The 19,794-nt window shown below is 41.6% G+C and overlaps 1 protein-coding gene across 1 annotated transcript; it reads left to right on the top strand.

The window, feature by feature from the left end:
* The first annotated feature begins 410 nt into the window (after nt 1-410).
* On the top strand, nt 411-19,792 carry LOC144521543 (1-phosphatidylinositol 4,5-bisphosphate phosphodiesterase zeta-1-like). The gene is made up of 11 exons (XM_078256092.1): nt 411-600; nt 1,228-1,429; nt 2,320-2,464; nt 2,766-2,918; nt 4,490-4,684; nt 5,749-5,905; nt 6,931-7,047; nt 9,978-10,150; nt 11,821-11,947; nt 19,306-19,455; nt 19,710-19,792. Exons 1-11 carry the CDS (start codon nt 411-413, stop codon nt 19,790-19,792), a joined length of 1,692 nt encoding a protein of 563 aa, XP_078112218.1.
* The last annotated feature ends 2 nt before the right edge of the window (nt 19,793-19,794 follow it).

Here is a 19,794-nt window from a genome sequence, read left to right as displayed (position 1 = left end):
ATTTCAACAGTGAGCTCAGGTAAAAGCTGGGATGCATCTCTGAGTTGACATTTTTATTCACCATTTCTTGTATATTTGTAGAGAGCAAGTGATGTGCTGTGTCTTTGAAACATATACATGTGTTTAAAACATCTACAAGATGACAACTTAAAAAAATTATCTTAAGTTTTAAGACTTAAAAAAGGACCTAAATTCAACACTTTTTTTTCTAACACTATCATGATGAACATCCAGCCTTGCAGACAAACACAAGCCTTTAATAAATTATTTGTAGCCACATACTCATACTATTCTCAGAATTGCGTGTTGATTTCATAAAAGATGGAAGTTTTACAAAGAAACTTAAGAATAACTTCCCAGGATCTAAGACAAGGTAATTAAGAGGCTATACTGATTGTGTGCAGGGCAAGATGAAGAAAGGCAAAGCCCCCTCCTCTAGGAGAGCTGAAATCCAGCATCTGTACCAATGCTACACCTCAGAGCAGACCATTTTGCCTGCCTGCGCCCTCCTCAGGTTCCTCCACAAGGAGCAGATGGAGCTCACAGCAAATGAAGAGATGGCAGAGAGTTTGATTGATAGATATGAGATTGAAGAGACAGGTAAGTGAAGGGAGAGCTGCGTACCACATCAGGCTGCTTGCTGCTCATCACTATGGGTAAAAAAACCCATCTACTCTTTAAAGACTCAGGTTTTGTCACGTAATGATGCTAATTTAGTTAAAACATAAGTCAGGGCCTAAGCTCCAGTGGTGCAAGGCTGACAAAGTGATTTGCTGTAAACCCAGGGGCAGGGGGTTGAAAATGGAAGAGTCAGGCACGTCAGTGGACTAGTAGAACAGATGTCTCTGGATCAGTGTACTGCTGGCTAATTCACAGCATCACAAACAGCAAAACAGGGAAAACAACAACAAAAGGCTCATAATTAGTCTGCAGCTTCATCGAAGACTGTTTCACTTTATACAGTCTTTGAGTAAGAGAAGGTTTTAAAGACTGCAACTGATATCATAATCCATTAACAAATAATAGTAGTAAACTCAGTAACCTTACATTTTAAGGGGAGCTAGTTTTTTTCTAATTTTTTTGATATTCATTTGATTTGTTTTAATGTTTTAAAACTAGAAACAGAGCTTTTGCTTGAGCTGGCTTTAAACTTATTTTTATGTTTTGAGCTTGGTAGAATAGCCAAGGCTTTTGACTGTCACTGACACAGCTCCTTCCTCCTTACAGCCAGAGAAAGCAGGTCCATGACATTTGAGGGATTCCTCAGGTACATGGAGTCCAAAGACTGCTGCGTGTTTGACCAGGCCCACACATCTGTGTACCAATACATGGACCAGCCTCTCACCAATTACTTCATCTCCTCATCACACAACACCTACCTGACTGGAGATCAGCTAGTAGGAAAGAGCCACCTGGATGCCTATGTTTGGTAGGGACTGACAGCTAATACAGTACAGCTTCTGTTCTTCTTCACATTTTAGAAAACCACTCCCACCTGGAAGTGGGAATGGTTTTCTGAAGTGCTGCATCATGAAATTATACTTGCAAATTAACCAACTAATCTGCAGAATTGTGTATTAGATTTGCTAATAATGTGGTTCAAGTCAACTGATAAGGCCAATTTAAACACCATTTAACTCTGATACAGATCTAAAACACCCCTCAATACACTTTACTTTCCTTCTAAAGTCTCTCGTATAGACCTACATGTGTGTGTTATCAGGATTCTCTCATTTTATTGACCCACTCATGTGCTGAGGCACAGTGAAACTGCTGTGGTCCCTTTATGGGACAATGGAGGTGATTACAAAAGGGGCTGATGGTAGCAGAAGTGCTGTATTTATGGACCCTGTGAAAGTGCTGAGTGCCCTGGCCGGCTGGTAGAGTGGAACCCTCCAAACCAGTGGCCTGGAAGCTCTGGTTTACTTAGATAATGGAGGAATCATATAGAGAAGACAACAAAGTGGCAGGAGTAGAAATCCCACTAGCTCACAGGTGAGAGGGAGAAGAAAGGAAAATGACCAAATGTATTTGTTGGAGGAAGAAATAAAAGAGCCTGTATGTTGTACTTGAGTAATTGTACTTAGTTACATTCCACCACTGGCTGTAAATTCTTAGCATATATTATATACATTATATATAATAATAGTCATTTTACACATGTATGGGAGTCTTTGAGATGAACTTGTGCGTGGAAAGGAAATCACTCCGTTTGTGCCTCAATGCTTCACTTCTAATTTCTCACGTGCCACAGCTCAGTGTGTTTGCATGTGTCTCTCTATGCATGCATGCGCTTATGTGTGTATTTGTGTGCCACAGTGCTCTGAGGAAAGGCTGTCGCTGTCTGGAGATTGACTGCTGGGATGGGCCAGATATGGAGCCTGTAGTCTACCATGGCTACACCCTGACCACCAAGATATTCTTTAAGGACGTCGTCGCCACTGTGGAGCAACATGCCTTCGAGGTAACAGCTTATAGTATGTTACATGACACACATTTCCCGGAGTGGTGCTCCAGGCATCTAACTCAGTGCTCACTCCTGACTCTGTAGCCTCCAGGAGTCCCTGCTTAGCCGCATTTGCTCTAATTAATAGCATCTCTGATCGCAATGCTTTGCTTGCAAGTTGTCTTTGATCCAGGCCATTCTCTGTGATGTGTTGGGGGAATTAAGAGCCTGTAGAGAGAGCAGTAGATCCAAGTTGATGCTAATTGTTGGAAATAGGGTTTGAATCATGATTTCTTTTGATGTGATTATTTCTTGACAGGTGTCTGCTTACCCGGTGATCCTGTCATTAGAAAACCATTGCTCCAAGGAGCAGCAGGAGGTCATGGCCCAGTACCTCATCTCTATCCTGGGGGAAAAGCTGCTGAGAACTCCCTTGGATCACCCAACTACTGGAGACCTCCCAAGCCCAAATGTAAGACTCAGAAAAGAGAGAGCTTGACTATGTCAGGTGTAAATCAGAAGAAGAATCTGTGTTGAATGTTAGAGCTGCTGGTGCAGGTAGAGGCATGATAGCATTTTTATTTATAAGTCCTCATCGCCTGCCATAACAAAGAAAAACAAGGAGAAAATAAGACCTTTTGGTCATCACAGAGGGCCTCATTAGTTTCTTTCTGAGGCTCCCTTTGCCTCTCTCCTCAACTGGGATGCAAGGGTCAATGGACAAGCCTCTTTAGTCTCTCAGAGATTTGCAAAATCAAATGTGATGTGGTTGATCCTGCAAAGTGTCCATCATTTTAAGCATGCTGAGGCACTTGAGCGGATTGTTAATTTATATTACCCTGTTTGGGTTCTGGACTCTCCAATGAAAGCATCTGCTTCAACCCATGACTGAGCGACTGGCCTGAAAGATGCCGGCACAGTCGCTCCAGTCTATTGACTATCACGAGGAGGATGAAGGTTGTGCTGCCTTGTCGGAGTTTCTTTGCTGCCTCTGACTTCTACTGCTTTGGAATTTACTGCAAGACATGAGTTGTGTTTTATCCTGAGTGTGCATATAAGATTTTCTTCCCCATATCGTTCTTTATCTTTATGACTCAGGAAGTGGGGGCTTAGATAGGAGCCTCAGCACTAATGGTTTCATCTTGACTATTTAACCCCCAGCAACTTGAACACTGAATCAGTGTTCGTGTGTCACATTCATGCAGCGTTACACCCAAGTTACCATCCAATTATGCAAGTGTAACCAATGTGCGATTCTCAGAACTGTTCATTACCTTATACTCTACTCTGACCACCTAGGTTAAAGGTTTTACATCTACTTTATTCTATTTTTACCATAAACATGGGTAAAATTATATCCTAAATTACATCAACATAAGCAGAGCCTCTGTTCTAGCTCTACAGACTGTAATAGCAATAAAATGAAATAAATGAAAAAGTGCAGTGCCGAAGGAACCGGTGAAGCTTATAATTTTCATACTATATGGATTCTTATGGGTTGTTAATGTTGTCAGATCTGTAATTATTTTGCATATTTTGCCTGTGCATATAGTGAAGCTGACAGAGTGATTTTCTGCCATGTGGCTTACCACTGAGCTGCTTTCAAGTCCATACCATAATGTTTTTTTTTTTTTTACTTTAAGCATATTGCTGCTCATCTGCATGAAGATACCTAGTACAAACAGATTTTGGAGCCAGGGCGGTGAAATGTAGCAACATATGTGGGATTCAGTGATTCAGTACACTTGCTGCTTTCTGCTCCTTTATCCTACCAAACTTGGCTGTGTGTATGCACTGATGTGGATGAGGCTACTGAATAACTCTCCAAAGAATAGCATCTTTTTGACAAATCAGAGAGGGGGTGGTTTGTGCAAATCAAATGTTTTGATTTGATGGTTTGTTTCCTAAGTTTGAGTTTGTTTGACTGATTCAACTGTGTGATGGTGCGGGGCGAGGCGAATGTAGGTTCCCATGATTAAGGTTACCTTTGCATTTATTCATGTGTGAATTCATACTGTATATGTGTATTTGTGGGGATGCCAGGACCTGAAGTATAAGATCCTCATCAAGAATAAAAAGCTAAAGCCTCCCATTAAGACGGAGGATGCAGCAGGGACACAGGCAGAGGAGAGTGTAGATGAGGGAGAGGATGAGGAGGAGGATGATGATGAGGAGGCAGAGGATCAGCAAACCAAAGCAAAGTTCTGGTCTCCCAGAAAGGCAGGGTCAAAGACAAAAGTAAGTCAGTTAGATTTAAGAACAGATTTCTTAAAAAAAATAGAGACAGATATATAGACTGTTTGTGTACTGTACACATATAGTTGGATGTACACTGCAACCATAAGAGTCCTTACACATACACGTACATTTGAACACATTACTCCGGTACGCAAATTACTTCATTGGCTCCCGGTACAATACAAAATCACTTTCAAAATCCTGCTAATAGTCTATAAAGCACTTAATTGGTTGCTCACTGATCAAAACCCAAAACACCTCTCAGGTCATCAGGCCCTCTAGATTTGACCCAGAGTAAGATCCAGGTCCAGTGAGGCGGCTGGATCAGTTACTGAGGTCCTGCTCTCTGGAACAAGAGCCTGATGACCTGAGCTCCATCACAACTGTGTCCACATTCAAAAGCAAACTCAAAACCTTCTTATTCTCTCAGGCATTTGCTTAATTACAGTGTGTGTGTGTGTGTGTGTGTGTGTGTGTGTGTGTGTTCTTGTTTAACTATATTCGTGGGGTCAAAAAACTGGGAATAGAGTATACTTGTGGGGTCCGGACAGCTTTGTGGGGCCAAAATGCTGGACCCCACAACTTTAAAGGGCTGTTTGAGACTTGGTTATAGGATTAGGGTTAGAATTAGGTTATGGTTAGGGTGACGGTAAGGGTTAAGGTTAGACATTTAGTTGTGATGGTTAAGGTTAGGGTAAGGGGCTAGGGAATGCATTATGTCAATGATGGGTCCCCACAAAGATAGTGAAACGCACTATATGTGTGTGTGTGTGTTTATTAATTTGTATGGTCGCCCCTGTATGTTTTTGTAGATTGTCTTGCTATGTTGATGCTTAGATTGTATTCGTATTTCTATTCATGCTTTGTTTTAATGTTTATGCTGTTTTTAATGTCAAGCACTTTGGCTTTGCATGTAATGAAAGGTGCTATATAAATGAAATTGCCATTGCTATAAGATACAGATGATACAAGGTAAAACTTTACCACTTGCAACACTATTTGTTGCAATTTGGTAAGTGCTCTCTTTGGTTTGTCTTCCTCTCTACCCTAAATGTAACAAATAGAAGAAGAAAGTGGCGGTGGCAGAGGCTTTATCTGACCTGGTCGTATACACCAGGTCTGTTAAGTTCATCAGCTTCAGTCATTCCAAGGACAATCAGAACTACTACGAGAACACATCAATGGCAGAGAAGAAAGCTCGCAAGCTAGCCAAAGCCTCAGGTAAAATGTTATTGATGGAGTTGAAACTATGGGAAGAGAAAAGGGAAGCCTGATTCTGAAGTAATAAAGACTATGTATAATCAATTGCAAATATTACAAAATGTAATTCTGATGAGCCCAGCAGATTCACATTATTTACAGTCACATTGAGGTCAAAGGAGAAGTCTCTGTAGGTCCTTTTTGGACAAGAAATGCAATTATATCTGGTGCCATAAACCTCCATAATAACGAAAGCAATATTGAACATGACATATAGGACATAGAGGAGTACTTTATAGGGAATAAAGCACAACAGCACAAGCCCAGAAATATGCCTTATACTCTCACTGATGGGGAAGTGGAAAGAGCCCACAGAGTTTTGAATCGACTGATAATCAGTTAAACTGTCATTGCGCTGCTGTGCGGCAGTATATTGGAGTAACAGAGTGATGTAGAGAAATGAAATCTTCTGCTGAGGAGTAGTGACACTTTTCAGACACACAGCTACATTATGAGCTGGTTGGCTTGGCTGGCAGCGACCAGGAATAGTCTTGGCTATGCTGGAGCTGTACAAATTGTGTAGTCTCTTGTCATCCTAAAGCCCTGCAGGGAAACTACAGACTGGAGCTCTTTTAGTCTATCCAGAATGAGCATAATTATACAGGCTTCAAACCTTAATCAGGACAAATGGTTTCCACCTTTTCAGGTATTCGCTTAAAAATCTATTTGCCATAAAGCTAAAATAACAAATACATTGGTAAATCTTACTCATAGGATCCTATATCAGTTCATATTTTTAATAAGAGCAAATCGTCAATAAAAAAAAACAAACAACTGATGATCAACTGAATCATATCTGTAATGTCTAGAACATAGAAAAGTGACATTTTTTATAACTGATACTATTAAAAATTGGCCATGTCCCTGTAGATAAACCTCACTGTTTTCCTGGATCACTGCATCACACAGCCATTGTGACTAAGTCAGAATCAGTGTATGTCAGAGGAGACATTTGACCTGTAAGTGTTGTGCGTTTTCTAACTCAGGTGTAGACTTTGTTCAGCACAACCAGAAGTTCCTCAGCAGGATTTACCCAGCAGGCTCGAGGACTTCTTCTTCCAACTACAACCCTCAGGAGTTTTGGAACGTCGGCTCACAGCTCGGTGAGTCGGAGAGGGCCTGCACACATAAGCTATGCAGTAAAAGTTCATACATATGCCCAGTGTTGGTCATCTTACTTTAAAAAAGTAATTAGTTACAGTTACAAATTACTTCTCCCAAAAAGTAACTGAGTTAGTAACTCAGTTACCACATTGTAAAAGTAATTAGTTACTCAGCAAAGTAACTGACGATTACGTTCTATAACATCTTTAACGTCAAAGATGTTTATATTAACTGATTGAAGAATAAAAACACTATATACAGAAAAATCGATGGTTGCTTGTTTTAACAGAGTGGCTCCGTCTCTTTCACTGGAGCTCACGCTAGCTGCATTTGGGCTTGGGGTTGGGTTAGCAGCAGCAACAAGTGTCGTGTTAGCATGTGTTGATGTGAGGTGCTTCATAAGATTCGAGTTGCTTGAGGCAGACGTGGATAAAGTCTTTTTTCCTGGGCATAGCGTGCATGTTACATAAACATTCTTGCCTTTAATTTCAATGAGCAAGAAGTAGTGCTTCCAGTTCAAGAACGCTACCTTTGAATTTCCCTGGCTCGTCGTCGCCATTGTCGCTGTCTTGTGTTTAGTGGTAGTCAGTCAGTGAGACAGCGTGAGCACGGCATCCGCCCACCCACCCAATCATCATCGCATTTGCAACGGTGTCATCACCCCCCCGCTCTCTCCAGGCAGCTGATGTGTAGCCAAAGCCTGACACCTCGCGCTTCATTCAACCAAATAGTAACGCGCCACTTTACATTCTCATTAACAATAACGGCGTTGCAACGATGGGAAAAGTAATTAATTAGATTACTCCGTTACCGAAAAAATAACGCCGTTAGTAATGCCGTTACTCCCAACACTGCATATGCCCACATGCATCCACACACACATTTATTTAGGCACATTAATCTGAAATTAATTTTATAATTTAGCAAACCATGTTGATCACATCTTTTGTTGAACTGTTTCTAAACTCGTAGGATGCAAGTTGATGTGATTACATGCATACAGTGCAAGCAGTGTATATCTATATTTTTTATTTATTTGCATATCTAATATGCAGTAATGGAGTCATGGAAATGTTTATAAAGTAAAATATAAAAAGGGTTATGAAAAACAAGGGTAATAAAATTTTGCTAAGATTATTTGTACTTTGTTGCCAATTATGTTTCTATTTTGGTCAAGAAGAAACCCTGAAAACATAAATGCAAAAAAAGACTTGCAGAGAATGTCTTTAATTCCTTTGTGTCAGCAGTTTTAACAGGAATCAAAAAGTTCTACACACACACACACAGTGCCACGCACTCTTTGTGGGGACCCGTCATTGACATAATGCATTCCCTAGCCCCTTACCCTAACCATCACAACTAAATGCTTAACCTTAACCCTTACCCTCACCATAACCTAATTCTAACCCTAAAACCAAGTCTTAACCCTCAAACAGCCCTTTAAAGTTGTGGGGTCCAGCATTTTGGCCCCACAAAGCTGTCCGGACCCCACAAGTATACTGGACTCCCTGGTTTTGGACCCCACAAATATAGTTAAAGAAGAACACACACACACACACACACACACACACACACACACACACACACACACACACACACACACACACACACACACACACACACACACACACACACACACACACACACACACACACACACACACACACACACACACACACTCTTACTTTTGAAACGGAGAGAAATGCGGTCCGGAAACTCAGATTGTCAAACAGCTAAGGGAACAACCTGTCCAAAATGTCCTTTCGATTAGCAGTGAAAAGAACATTTCATTTCAGTCCACAGCCTGACCACCTCATCTGTGTTTTCCCCAGAGCAAGTCCTCTCCTGGCCCTTATCACACCTTATCACATTTTTTTTTTTTTTTTTTTTAAATCGATTTGAACCCCCCCTAAATGTTTTTTTTCTTCTCTTCTTCTCTTTAAACTACTTCCTTGTCTGGGTCATAGTTTAGTCTTTTTTTCCATAATCATTTCTTCGAATCAAGCATGAGCATTGGGCTCAACTCCTTATCACATATATCGCTCCTGAGAGCAAATATGCTTAAAAAAATATCTTTACATAAAAGCGTTACATCCTCACGCCTTCTGGTAATGCGCAATTACCCATGGACTTAAAGTCACAATGCAGACCTGTCTTGCACTGTCTTGGCCGATGTGCCATGTGTCACTTCACCTCATCTGTCTCCATCGCTCAGTCAGCCACTGATTCTGACACAAAGCCCTGCTGATCACTGAGCAGACTGTCTACGTGCTTCGATGGCAGCTGTGCAGATGGTGAGCGGCACTTTTCACAGTTGCAGGAGACTGCAGTACAAAGCAGCAGCCTAGATGGATCAATTACAGTTAGATGAGCAGCCCATTCACTGGGACCCTAAGACATACACCTATATAAAAAGATGCATTGCAGTGTGTTGGTTAGGACAAAATTAAAGGTGGTCTTTATTATGTACTTATGCTATTGCAGACTCACTAGTTTTCACAATTCAGCCCAGCTGAGATATAGCTCAAAACTGTCAGTAGAATTACATCAGCTGCTTTCTTTATCTGACAATCTATTCACACTGAGATGGGTAGTCACTATAGACTTATGAAGCACACATGCTACCACAGAGTTTGCACTGCAGAAAACCTACTACAAATGCACTTATTGCACAGTTGGTGATTTTATGTGTCCCTGATGCAATGTATGCTATTGTTGGGGAAACATTAAGTTGTATAATTTTGCTCCTTCCGGCAGAATGAACAAGAGCCAGTAAACAGAAGATATGCATGAGATCATCTCATGCTGGCTGCTCGTTTTATATAAACAAGCTTTAGGCATCCTCAATTTTGTTCCTATTAAAATGTTTTGCCACTGTTCTGTAGCTCCTCGTTTTCATTGTTCCAACATTGTCCGTCATGTTTTGCAGTGGCTCTCAATTTCCAGTCTCTGGGATTGCCTATGGACCTTAATGATGGCTGCTTCCAGGACAACGGTGGCTGTGGATACGTCCTGAAGCCGGCAGTGCTCATGTCCAGTCAGAGGAGCTTTGATCCCGGCTGTAGCCAGCATGGCCACAAAACCACACACCTGCTGCTAAAGGTACAGCTATGGAGCACTGAACGCTGAATAATCCACTCGTGGATTTATGGATTAAGGTGTAATGTTACAGGACTGCGTGTGTGTGTGCTTTGTGTGCATGTATGCATTTGCCTATCCGTCGCAACATAGAGATTGTGTTGCAGAGCTCATCTTACTCTTAGCCCCCAGATAAATGCTTTCCTACCAGATGCTGTGAACCAACAATAATGTAAATCTCCCTGAGAGTGTCTCCGTTTAATTAAATTATATCCTTCAGAATATAAAAAGGGAAAGAAGAGAGAGGGGTGGTCTAATGCAATCAGACCCAGGGTCCAATTAATAAATCATCCCTTTTCCATTATTTTAAGTATGTTAGGGGATGGTAATAGCAGCACTTGTAATGTACTGTATCTAAGCTACATGGAAAATGATGAATGAAGCTGTAGAGAACATCTCTCTACCTTATCACATCTCTTTAGTGTGCCATCAGGACAACTGTCACACTCTAACTCTTCTAAGTCCAATTACAGAGATACAACAGTTTGCTCTTATGTAGCACATAATGGTGGGACTCAGAGATATGTGAAGCTTTGTACTACAAGGACAATATGTGGAACTCATACAGACGTTTTGCAAAGGAGGTAGACGAGGGAACATCATTGTTAACTCTGCCAGAATCAGTCTTCTGAACAGCTATTAATCATAACAAAAAACTCCCTCTATAAGGGTCGGTTCAGCCAAATTATTACAATAACTGACCTGTGGACCTGTCAGTATTGTAGCTGTTCTAAATGTAACCTGTTAAAGCTGTTGCTTTAAAGTCCTATCATAGAGTACTTCTACTATAATTCTTGGTTTAGCTGGTTTCTGATTAAGGAAATACATCTCGATCACTTAATCAGGATGTGTAGACTCTCATGAGTTAAACAAAAGCACATCAGACATTTTTGTCTTCTAAGAAGACACACACACACACACACACACACACACACACACACACACACACACACACACACACCTCGTTTTTGGATGCCCTGGGAGAAACCATACCTTAATATTATTCACATCATCATTCTGTATTATTTGATCACTTCAGGGAAAATCCTGCAATCTTGACTCAGCTCTCAACTCTGTGGAAATCAGAGTCATGACTAGCATTCAGTGGTGTAACAGATAGGGTCGTAAATTATTCATCTCCTCAGGAAAACAATATTTCCCCTTGAGATCTCATTTAGCATAAGACTGTCAACTACAAGCAATGGTCTGTTTTTCTATAGCAAATCTTTATGAATAGTGTTCAAACGATTATCTATACCTTTGTAAATGTGAATGAGCATAATGCAGTGTTTTGTAGCGGGACTTTAGAAAAGGAAAGGGACTTTAATTTTGAGCCCGGACACCGTAAAGCTCCATCAGTGCCAAGCGGGGCATGTCGTGATAAGTACATGCAGGTTTGTCTTTGATCAGAGCTGGGGAAGGGAAGGCTTGTTGTGAGAGGACTGCAGATAAGCCCGTCTCTCTAGACTAGTGTAATTACAGCCCTCTTCCGCTCTCTTCTTTTCTCTACTCTTACTGGCTCTCCTGTTTTCTCTTCTCTTTTATATTTACCGTTTATCCCTGATCAATTACATTCACATACACCCCCTATCTATGTGACCATCCAATATGCATCTCTGTATGTCTATCTACAGGTGATCAGTGGGTCCAACCTACCCATCTCCAGGAGTGGCAAAGGTTTGGACCCCTTTGTCAGAGTGGAGATGCATGGGATTGCATCGGACTCCCGCAGAAAAAACACACATACTGTGAAAAACAACTGTAAGTACTACAAGACCAACTGTATGTGGCCTTGTTGGGACAGCTCAAGACACAGCTTGATTGGCCCAGCTTTACTTTTATCAATCCAAGATGTATTTTGTCAGCAGTGTTAATTTTTAATTTTCTAGAAATTAAGATTTACGGAAAATATACATTCTTTTTATCAGAAGGTTATGAGTTTTGTGGGCTCTATATTTGTTCTTTCTGAATTTGGGCATTGACACTTTGACAGGTCCTTGCTTAAAAACGGCACTACTGTGGCATACTGTAGAACAAATGTATCAATATTGGAATAGTAGGAGTAGAAAAACAGACAAGTCTTCAGCCATGCTAGCAGCTCTGGTTTTATACTAACAAATGCAGATACAGATACAAATGACATCTGAGAACATGCCGAGTACCTGCATACTGTAGGGAAATGTAAACCTTCAAGTAAAAACATGAAAACCACCTAAACTGGAGGAGTTGTCTATGACAGCAGTATTTCGTGGTTTCTGTGGGGGGGGGGGGGGTTCTCTTCCTTTTAAATCTATTTCCCAGTAAGCTGCTGTTGGGCTTCTGAGGAGAAATGTGCTGATCAGTTTCTTCAAAATGTAAAAGTGGATTTCCTTTGAAGATAAGTCTGTCATGCACTATTTCTATGACTGGAAACATGGAGATGACAGTCAGTGCATACAGGATGAAGTGTTAAAGTGATTTTAAGCATCAGTTGGATCCTCATACATGCTGTACTAGGGGTGGGAAAAATCAAAGATTTAATGTATCGTGGTTTTTTGCGGCGGATTTTAATTTAATTTTTAATTTTTTTAATTTATTTTTTTTAATTTTTTATTTAATTATTTTTAATTATATTTATTTTTTTTAACCAATGATTCACCTAAATATTTTCTGGTTATACAGTACCGCCGACGGCAACTACATCATATCCATTTCCAGCAAAACAGAGCAAATGCATAAAATGCAGAAAATACATGTTACGTACTTCTTTACAAATGAAATAAAAGTCAGACTGACTGACTGACATGTGATGGGCCTTCTTTTTAGATAACAATTAGATTTTAGAAATGTCTCATGATATATTGTCTCTAGACGTTTATTTTCAACTTTGGTTTTTGTTAAAGAAGGATAAGAAAATCGCAATACTCAATACTACCGAATCACAATACTTCTAGAATCGCAACAGAGATGTTCACAAGTCATTTTTTGGAAGTCCAAGTCGAGTCTCATGTCTTTGAGCTCGAGTCCAAGTCAAGTCTCAAGTCTTTGAGGGGCAAGTTCAAGTCAAGTCTCTCGCCACGAGTCCAAGTCAAGTCTCAAGTCTTTGAGGGGCAAGTTCAAGTCAAGTCTCTCGCCACGAGTCCAAGTCAAGTCTCAAGTCTCTGGCCATCTGATCTGTCCCTAACATTGTATTGTTAAATCTTATGAACTCAAAGCATGTCATGTAGCTAACATCCATATAGTACAGTATCAAAATCAGTTGTAGGATAACTTTATGGGGTCTACTTAACACATCCCTCTAGCCCTCGGACCTGGTGAAATATTAACCTAAGTCTGTCACATCATATGGATAAAACTATGAAGATACAATTTGCCTGTTCCCAGTATTAGCACAACACTTTGCGATGGTTAGCTTGTTACCTGTGACGATATATGCTAAATGTAACGTCTTCCACATCAGCAAGTGACTGACCTATCTGGATGCGTTTTGAGATGCCTGATGAAGTTCGACGTTGTTGATCCGGTGCCACACACCTTGCATTTAGCTGTTCGCTTACTGCCACTGTTTACGAAGTTCCATCCATCCATCCATCCATCCATCCATCCATCAATCTTCGTCCGCTTATCCGGTATCGGGTCGCGGGGGGAGCAGCTCCAGCAGGGGACCCCAAACTTCCCTTTCCCGAGCCACATTAACCAGCTCAGACTGGGGGATCCCGAGGCGTGCCCAGGCCAGGTTGGAGATGTAATCCCTCCACCTAGTCCTGGGTCTTCCCCGAGGCCTCCTCCCAGCTGGACGTGCCTGGAACACCTCCCTAGGGAGGCGCCCAGGGGGCATCCTTACCAGATGCCCGAACCACCTCAACTGGCTCCTTTCGATGCGAAGGAGCAGCGGCTCTACTCCGAGCTCCTCACGGATGACTTGGCTTCTCACCCTATCTCTAAGGGAGACGCCAGCCACCCTCCTGAGGAAACCCATTTCGGCTGCTTGTACCCTGGATCTTGTTCTTTCGGTCATGACCCAGCCTTCATGACCATAGGTGTGGGTAGGAACGAAAACGGACGAAAACTGTAGATTGAGAGCTTTGCCTTCTGGCTCAGCTCTCTTTTCGTCACAAAAGGTGCGATAAATTGAATGTAATCCCGCCCCTGCTGCGCAGATTCTCCGACCAATCTCCCGCTCCATTGTCCCCTCACTCGCGAACAAGACCCTAAGGTATTTAAACTCCTTCACTTGGGTTAAGGACTCATTCCCTACCTGGAGTAGGCACTCCATCGGTTTCCTGCTGAGAACCATGGCCTTAGATTTAGAGGTTAAATCAGATCCTCATCCCAGCCGCTTCACACTCGGCTGCGAACCGATCCAGTGAGTGCTGAAGGTCACAGGCCGATGATGCCATCAGGACAACATCATCTGCAAAAAGCAGCGATGATATCCCCAGCCCACCGAACTGCAACCCCTCCCCACCCTGACTACGCCTCGATATCCTGTCCATAAATACTACAAACAGGATTGGTGACAAAGCGCAGCCCTGGCGGAGCCCAACCCTCACCTGAAACAAGCCCGACTTACTGACGACAACCCGGACACAGCTCTCGCTTTGATCGTACAGAGATTGGATGGCCCTGAGAAGGGACCCCCCTCACCCCATATTCCCGCAGCACCTCCCACAGTATCTCCCAGGGGGACCAGGTCATACGCCTTCTCCAGATTCAGAAAGCACGTGTAGACCGGTTGGGCATACTCCCAGGCTCCCTCCAGGATCCTTGCAAGAGTAAACATCTGGTCCGTTGTTCCACGACCAGGACGGATTTACGAAGTTATTGAAAGCAAAACTAATGACAAAAGGCACAACTCTGAGTGCGCGCACATAAGGCATAGCGCATGCACATTATAGCAAAGGGCAGGGGACATGCAGCTCGTCATACGTTTCCCCAAGTATATGCGCCAATAAAAGAAAATAGAAATACATGAATTTAGATTTAAAAAGCAATAATTGCATGAAAACAGGTTGTTGACAAGTCTTGAAGCTCGAGTCCGAGTCAAGTCTGAAGTCTTTTGCGTCGAGTCGCAAGTCAAGTCTGAAGTCTTTTGGGTTGATTCTGAGTCAAGTCTGAAGTCTGCCGTTTGTGCAACTTAAGTGCGACTCGAGTCCGAATCTCAGACTCGAGTCCCCATCTCTGAATCGCAATAAATGAAAATCGCAATACAAATCCAATCGGCACCCATGTATCGTGAAAGAATCGAATCGGGACAAAAGCATATCGTCCCAGCTCTAATACATACAAATATTTTAATACAGTAGCCTATGTCACATTTGGCTTGGAGCTTTCGTTTTTTTAATATGGCACATGAAAATGAACTTAATTTCAACATAACATTGATGGGATACAACACTGTATTGTTGCTGCTGAGATGAGACAACGAGGGAGAGAAGGAGAGAGAGAGGGTGGGAGTGATAGTATGAGTCCTGGAGGGCACAGAGCACTTATGCATGGGCATAAATCATAAAATCATTTCACACTATGAAACAGATAAGGTCACTGGTGAATACAAATTAATGTTGACTTAGATGAAAACTCAGATGTAACAGAGGAACATGAGAAAAATAGTTTTGAATCAGAAATGTATTGAGAACTGCAGCAGAGAGGTCTCATTAGTTATCTACGTATGCTCTCCTCATTTGTCACTATAAGATTGCAACCAAATAACACTTGATGTCATGTATCATGATCGGAATGCTATTGTGGGTCTGATACTCATTTATTTACTCTATGACAATGTCAGTTGTCGGTCAGCTCACCACTTTGGTCCAGACTGATTTGTAGACAGAGTCCTCTGCAGGATGAATTGTAATAACTTTGTAGATTCCTTCTAGGGCCACCAGAAGGTCTGAATTTGAATTTAAATACCTGCAAAACTAATGACATTACCATCAGCCTCTGCTGTACTTTGTGTTTAGTGCTAATTATCAAATGTTGGCATGCTAACATAAGACTAACTAAGATGGTAAACCTCGGCATGTTAGCACCATCATTGTGAGCATGTTAGCATGTGGCTCTAAGCACCAAGTGCAGCCTCACATCCGCTAGCATGGCTAAATAAATAAACAAATGAGTTTTTCCACAGCAGAACCTTTCTATTGGCTCTGGTGAACATAACCTCCTTCTGTTTGTCCTCTGCTTCACAGCACTGTGTTTGAAGAAATATCCCTTCTCTAGACAAGTTCTTACAGAAAGGCTTTTGTTTAAAGCTACATTGTGTAAGAATTTCTCCCATCTAGCATAGGGTGACCAGACGTCCCCGGTTTCGGTGACCTGTCCCCGGCTGGAGCTGTCGCCGGAAATGTCCCCGGTTTTCACTGTGACTGACAGACCCGAAATTGGAATTAAATAGTCGTGCACCCTACACGCACAGGCTCAAGACAGCCAGAGCAAGCCTCAGAGCTCAGAGATGTTCTAGAATGCCCATTTTTCGATGCTAAAATTACTGTTTATTTACAAGGAGTCTGGTGGGTTTAGCGAACGCAATTTCGCGGACTTTTTGTTTTAAAAAAGGATCTAACTCTCTAACAGAAAGGTCGACCTCCTTAAAAATACTTTCCATAATGTTGTCAGACACTTAGAATATTAATCTGAGTCTGTCAGTGGCAAAACAGGCACTTTCATGAACGTAAAAACAAGCTGGACAATTGACGTCCTATTAACTTACATTGTAGCTTGTTTCACCGTTGCCGACTGCAGCAATCTCGTTTAATACTGGACCAATGTCAAAGGAAAATATTTCCTCAATAGTTTAAATTGTATCCGATACTCAATGAGCTGTTGCAGAAACAAGCCCAGCGTGAAGCAATAAAGCAAAAGCTGTCAGATAAATGTAGTGCAGTAAACATGACAACATTTCCCTCTGAGGTGTAGTGGAGTACTTATGAAGTAGCAGCAGGGGCGATTCTAGGATCAGACCTTTAGGGGGGCTCAGCCCCTAATGAGAATGTGACACGGATATGGCGCATGCAAAAGTGTTAACCCCATTGCTGTGACAAATTGCAAGAAAATTAACATTGAACTTACATGAAATGTTATCATATTTGCATTCTGCACAAATCTCTGCACACCCATTATTCTCTGTGAAATATCTCAAACTCTTCACTCAACACATGCATCGGTACAACAAGCGGTCCCTGAGTAATCCGGTTTTGAAATTGCAACATAATTTCTACATGATCTACAAAATTATAATGTATTCTCATGTAAACTATTTATGTCAGCACAGATATTTTTTGTAAATTGCTTAGCCAGTGTATCCTACCATAATGGTTATTATATTGCCAGATTCCAGACAATCCCATTTACTTATATATATCTCACTTACAAATATGAATATATATATTTCTACTGGTATGCTTCCTAGTGACATTAATGCAAAAATATGAAGAAAAAAACTATTCCACCTGTGTGTGCATGGTTAAAATTCTGAAGTGCAAAATAGTTCAGGCTACAGCACAAATATTCCCATCCATAGATAAGAATAATCAAGTCTAACCTCTGAATTTCTTTTCAAAGTGCACCAGATTGATGCATTTAAACGTTAAAATACACAAAATGTTCTTACAGGGGAGCATGCCCATGGACCCCCCTAGGGGGGGCTTGTGCCCCGGTGCAGCTCTAAGTGCAGCTTTAAGTTTACAAAGATAAAAAATTACCTGTTTTGGAGGTATTTACGCTTCTGAGCTGAAAATGTCCCCGGATTTTGTCTAAGAAATCTGGTCACCTTAATCTAGCGGTGAAATTGTATATGACAACCAACTGAATATTACTTTCTAGCCCCCCTCCACCATTCCGAGCGCATTTTAACTCCTACGGTGGCCGTATTATTCCAAGAAGTACAACTTTGTCTGTGAGTGTTCCTTCCAGTGTAATAATAGTTTTACGTTATTTTGGTACCATTTCATTGCTAGCATCAGCTATTAGGTTCCCAAACATATGCAAGCTAATGTTAGTAAAGTATCAGTGCTATCGTTATTCTGTATATTGTACGAGATTAATAGTGTAAGGCAATGTTTACAGCGTAGGAGAGAAGCAACGGAGGTTTGTGTTTTTAATATATTTCTCTGAGCAGTATGAACAATCATGTCAATGAAACCGTAATTAGCTCTTAGTATCCCCATCATTTACACGCAGCTGTTCTAGCTGTAGCTAGTCAGTGTTATAACTGCACGACGTGAGTTGTCTGCCAAGGAAATCACGACACATATGATTACGTTTATGTTACAAGATAGACAATCCTTTTTCATCACTGACGCGAGGAAAAGTATGCTAGACGTCGTTCTAGCGTTATGCACAACCATGCTATAGTTAGTCAAGCAACTATAACACTTTTAATTTACACAAATAGGCAGAATTAGCTTTTGAGAAGAAAGCAGGCAACTTCGGCGTCCGTTTTTAAAATCCTTGCTCCTTATGAGCTCTTTCCATCTTGGAAAAGCCACTCCAATATTAACTTTGGTCTTGTTGCTTTGCCTGTCGCGTTGCCGTTTTAATTCTCTTTTTAACTTCCTTGGCGACTCCTTTGTCTTCTCCCCCGTCCTGGCATTTGTCACGGTGCCCGAGTTTAAAAGCGCGAAAGGCGGAGGTATGTCCCTCTTTGGGAAATGTATTTTAAAGATGGAGGCGCTACACAAATTACACAATGGAGTTAAACATGCAATATTTTTGGGGGCAGCAGAAACAAGTTGCAAACACAATACTGAAATGTCATTGCCCTATAAAGTTGATATGGCAAACAGGGAGCAACATCAGCATTCATTTGGAGTTGTGTCACCAGGTGAATGTGAGTCTAATATTCAATATCTTTTGAATCTCTCAAACTCAGCAGAAAAATATCTCTGTTTAGCTGCTAAATGCTCCACTATGTTTATTAGCTAGTTGCTAACTTTGTCTGAAGTTTGGTGCTGAGCTGTAGCATACAGGGGATATTTAGATCGTTTTTACTGTAAACAGCTGCCTGCAGTTATGAGAGAGATGACAGTGAGCCAAAGCAGTAAAGTAAAAACAATTAGTTAAAAGATGCTAAACGCTTTAAAAAAAATAGATTATAGTGGCTTTAACCTATTGATGCTTATTGATTCTTACCATTACAGCTCTGAGTCCTCACTGGGATGCTGACATGAACTTCAGCATCAGCGTCCCCGAGCTCTGCCTTATCCGCTTCAGTGTCCGAGAGCAGACCGGCCTCCTCAGCAGTGAATTTGTGGGCCAGTACACCCTGCCCTTCACCAGCCTGAAGAAAGGTAAGCCAAAGAGGCAGAAAGAGCAAGAGAGGGTGGGGGGTTGGGATCAGACAAAGAGCTAAATTACATGAGATGACATTGTGTGACCATCATTGTATTTCCCTTCATTCAGTGTCAGCATAACTAAAGGTCGGTCTGTGCTCGAGTTTATACGTAAATGCTTCTGTGTATTTATATGATGCTTGTGTTATATATATTTTTTATGTTTATAGCAGCTATACATTTCTTTTTACGCCCACCTTCTGCACATCCAGGCTACCGCTGGGTGCCTCTCCGGTCCCGAGACGGATGCAGCCTGGATCCAGCCTCCCTCTTCGTCTTTGTTTGGTATTCCTAAAA

Source organism: Sander vitreus, chromosome 8 (assembly GCF_031162955.1).
Source record: "Sander vitreus isolate 19-12246 chromosome 8, sanVit1, whole genome shotgun sequence".
Lineage (NCBI taxonomy): Eukaryota > Metazoa > Chordata > Actinopteri > Perciformes > Percidae > Sander > Sander vitreus.
The sequence above is the reverse complement of the archived record's forward strand: the minus strand, read 5'-3'. Positions and strand labels throughout refer to the sequence as shown.

Bases quoted from the DNA above. Each gene is read 5' to 3' on its own strand.
- LOC144521543 (XM_078256092.1), top strand. From the start codon at position 411: ATGAAGAAAGGCAAAGCCCCCTCCTCTAGGAGAGCTGAAATCCAGCAT. The intron at 1,430-2,319 runs GTAGGGACTGAC...TGTGTGCCACAG, and splicing joins CACCTGGATGCCTATGTTTG to TGCTCTGAGGAAAGGCTGTC. The intron at 10,151-11,820 runs GTACAGCTATGG...GTCTATCTACAG, and splicing joins CCACACACCTGCTGCTAAAG to GTGATCAGTGGGTCCAACCT.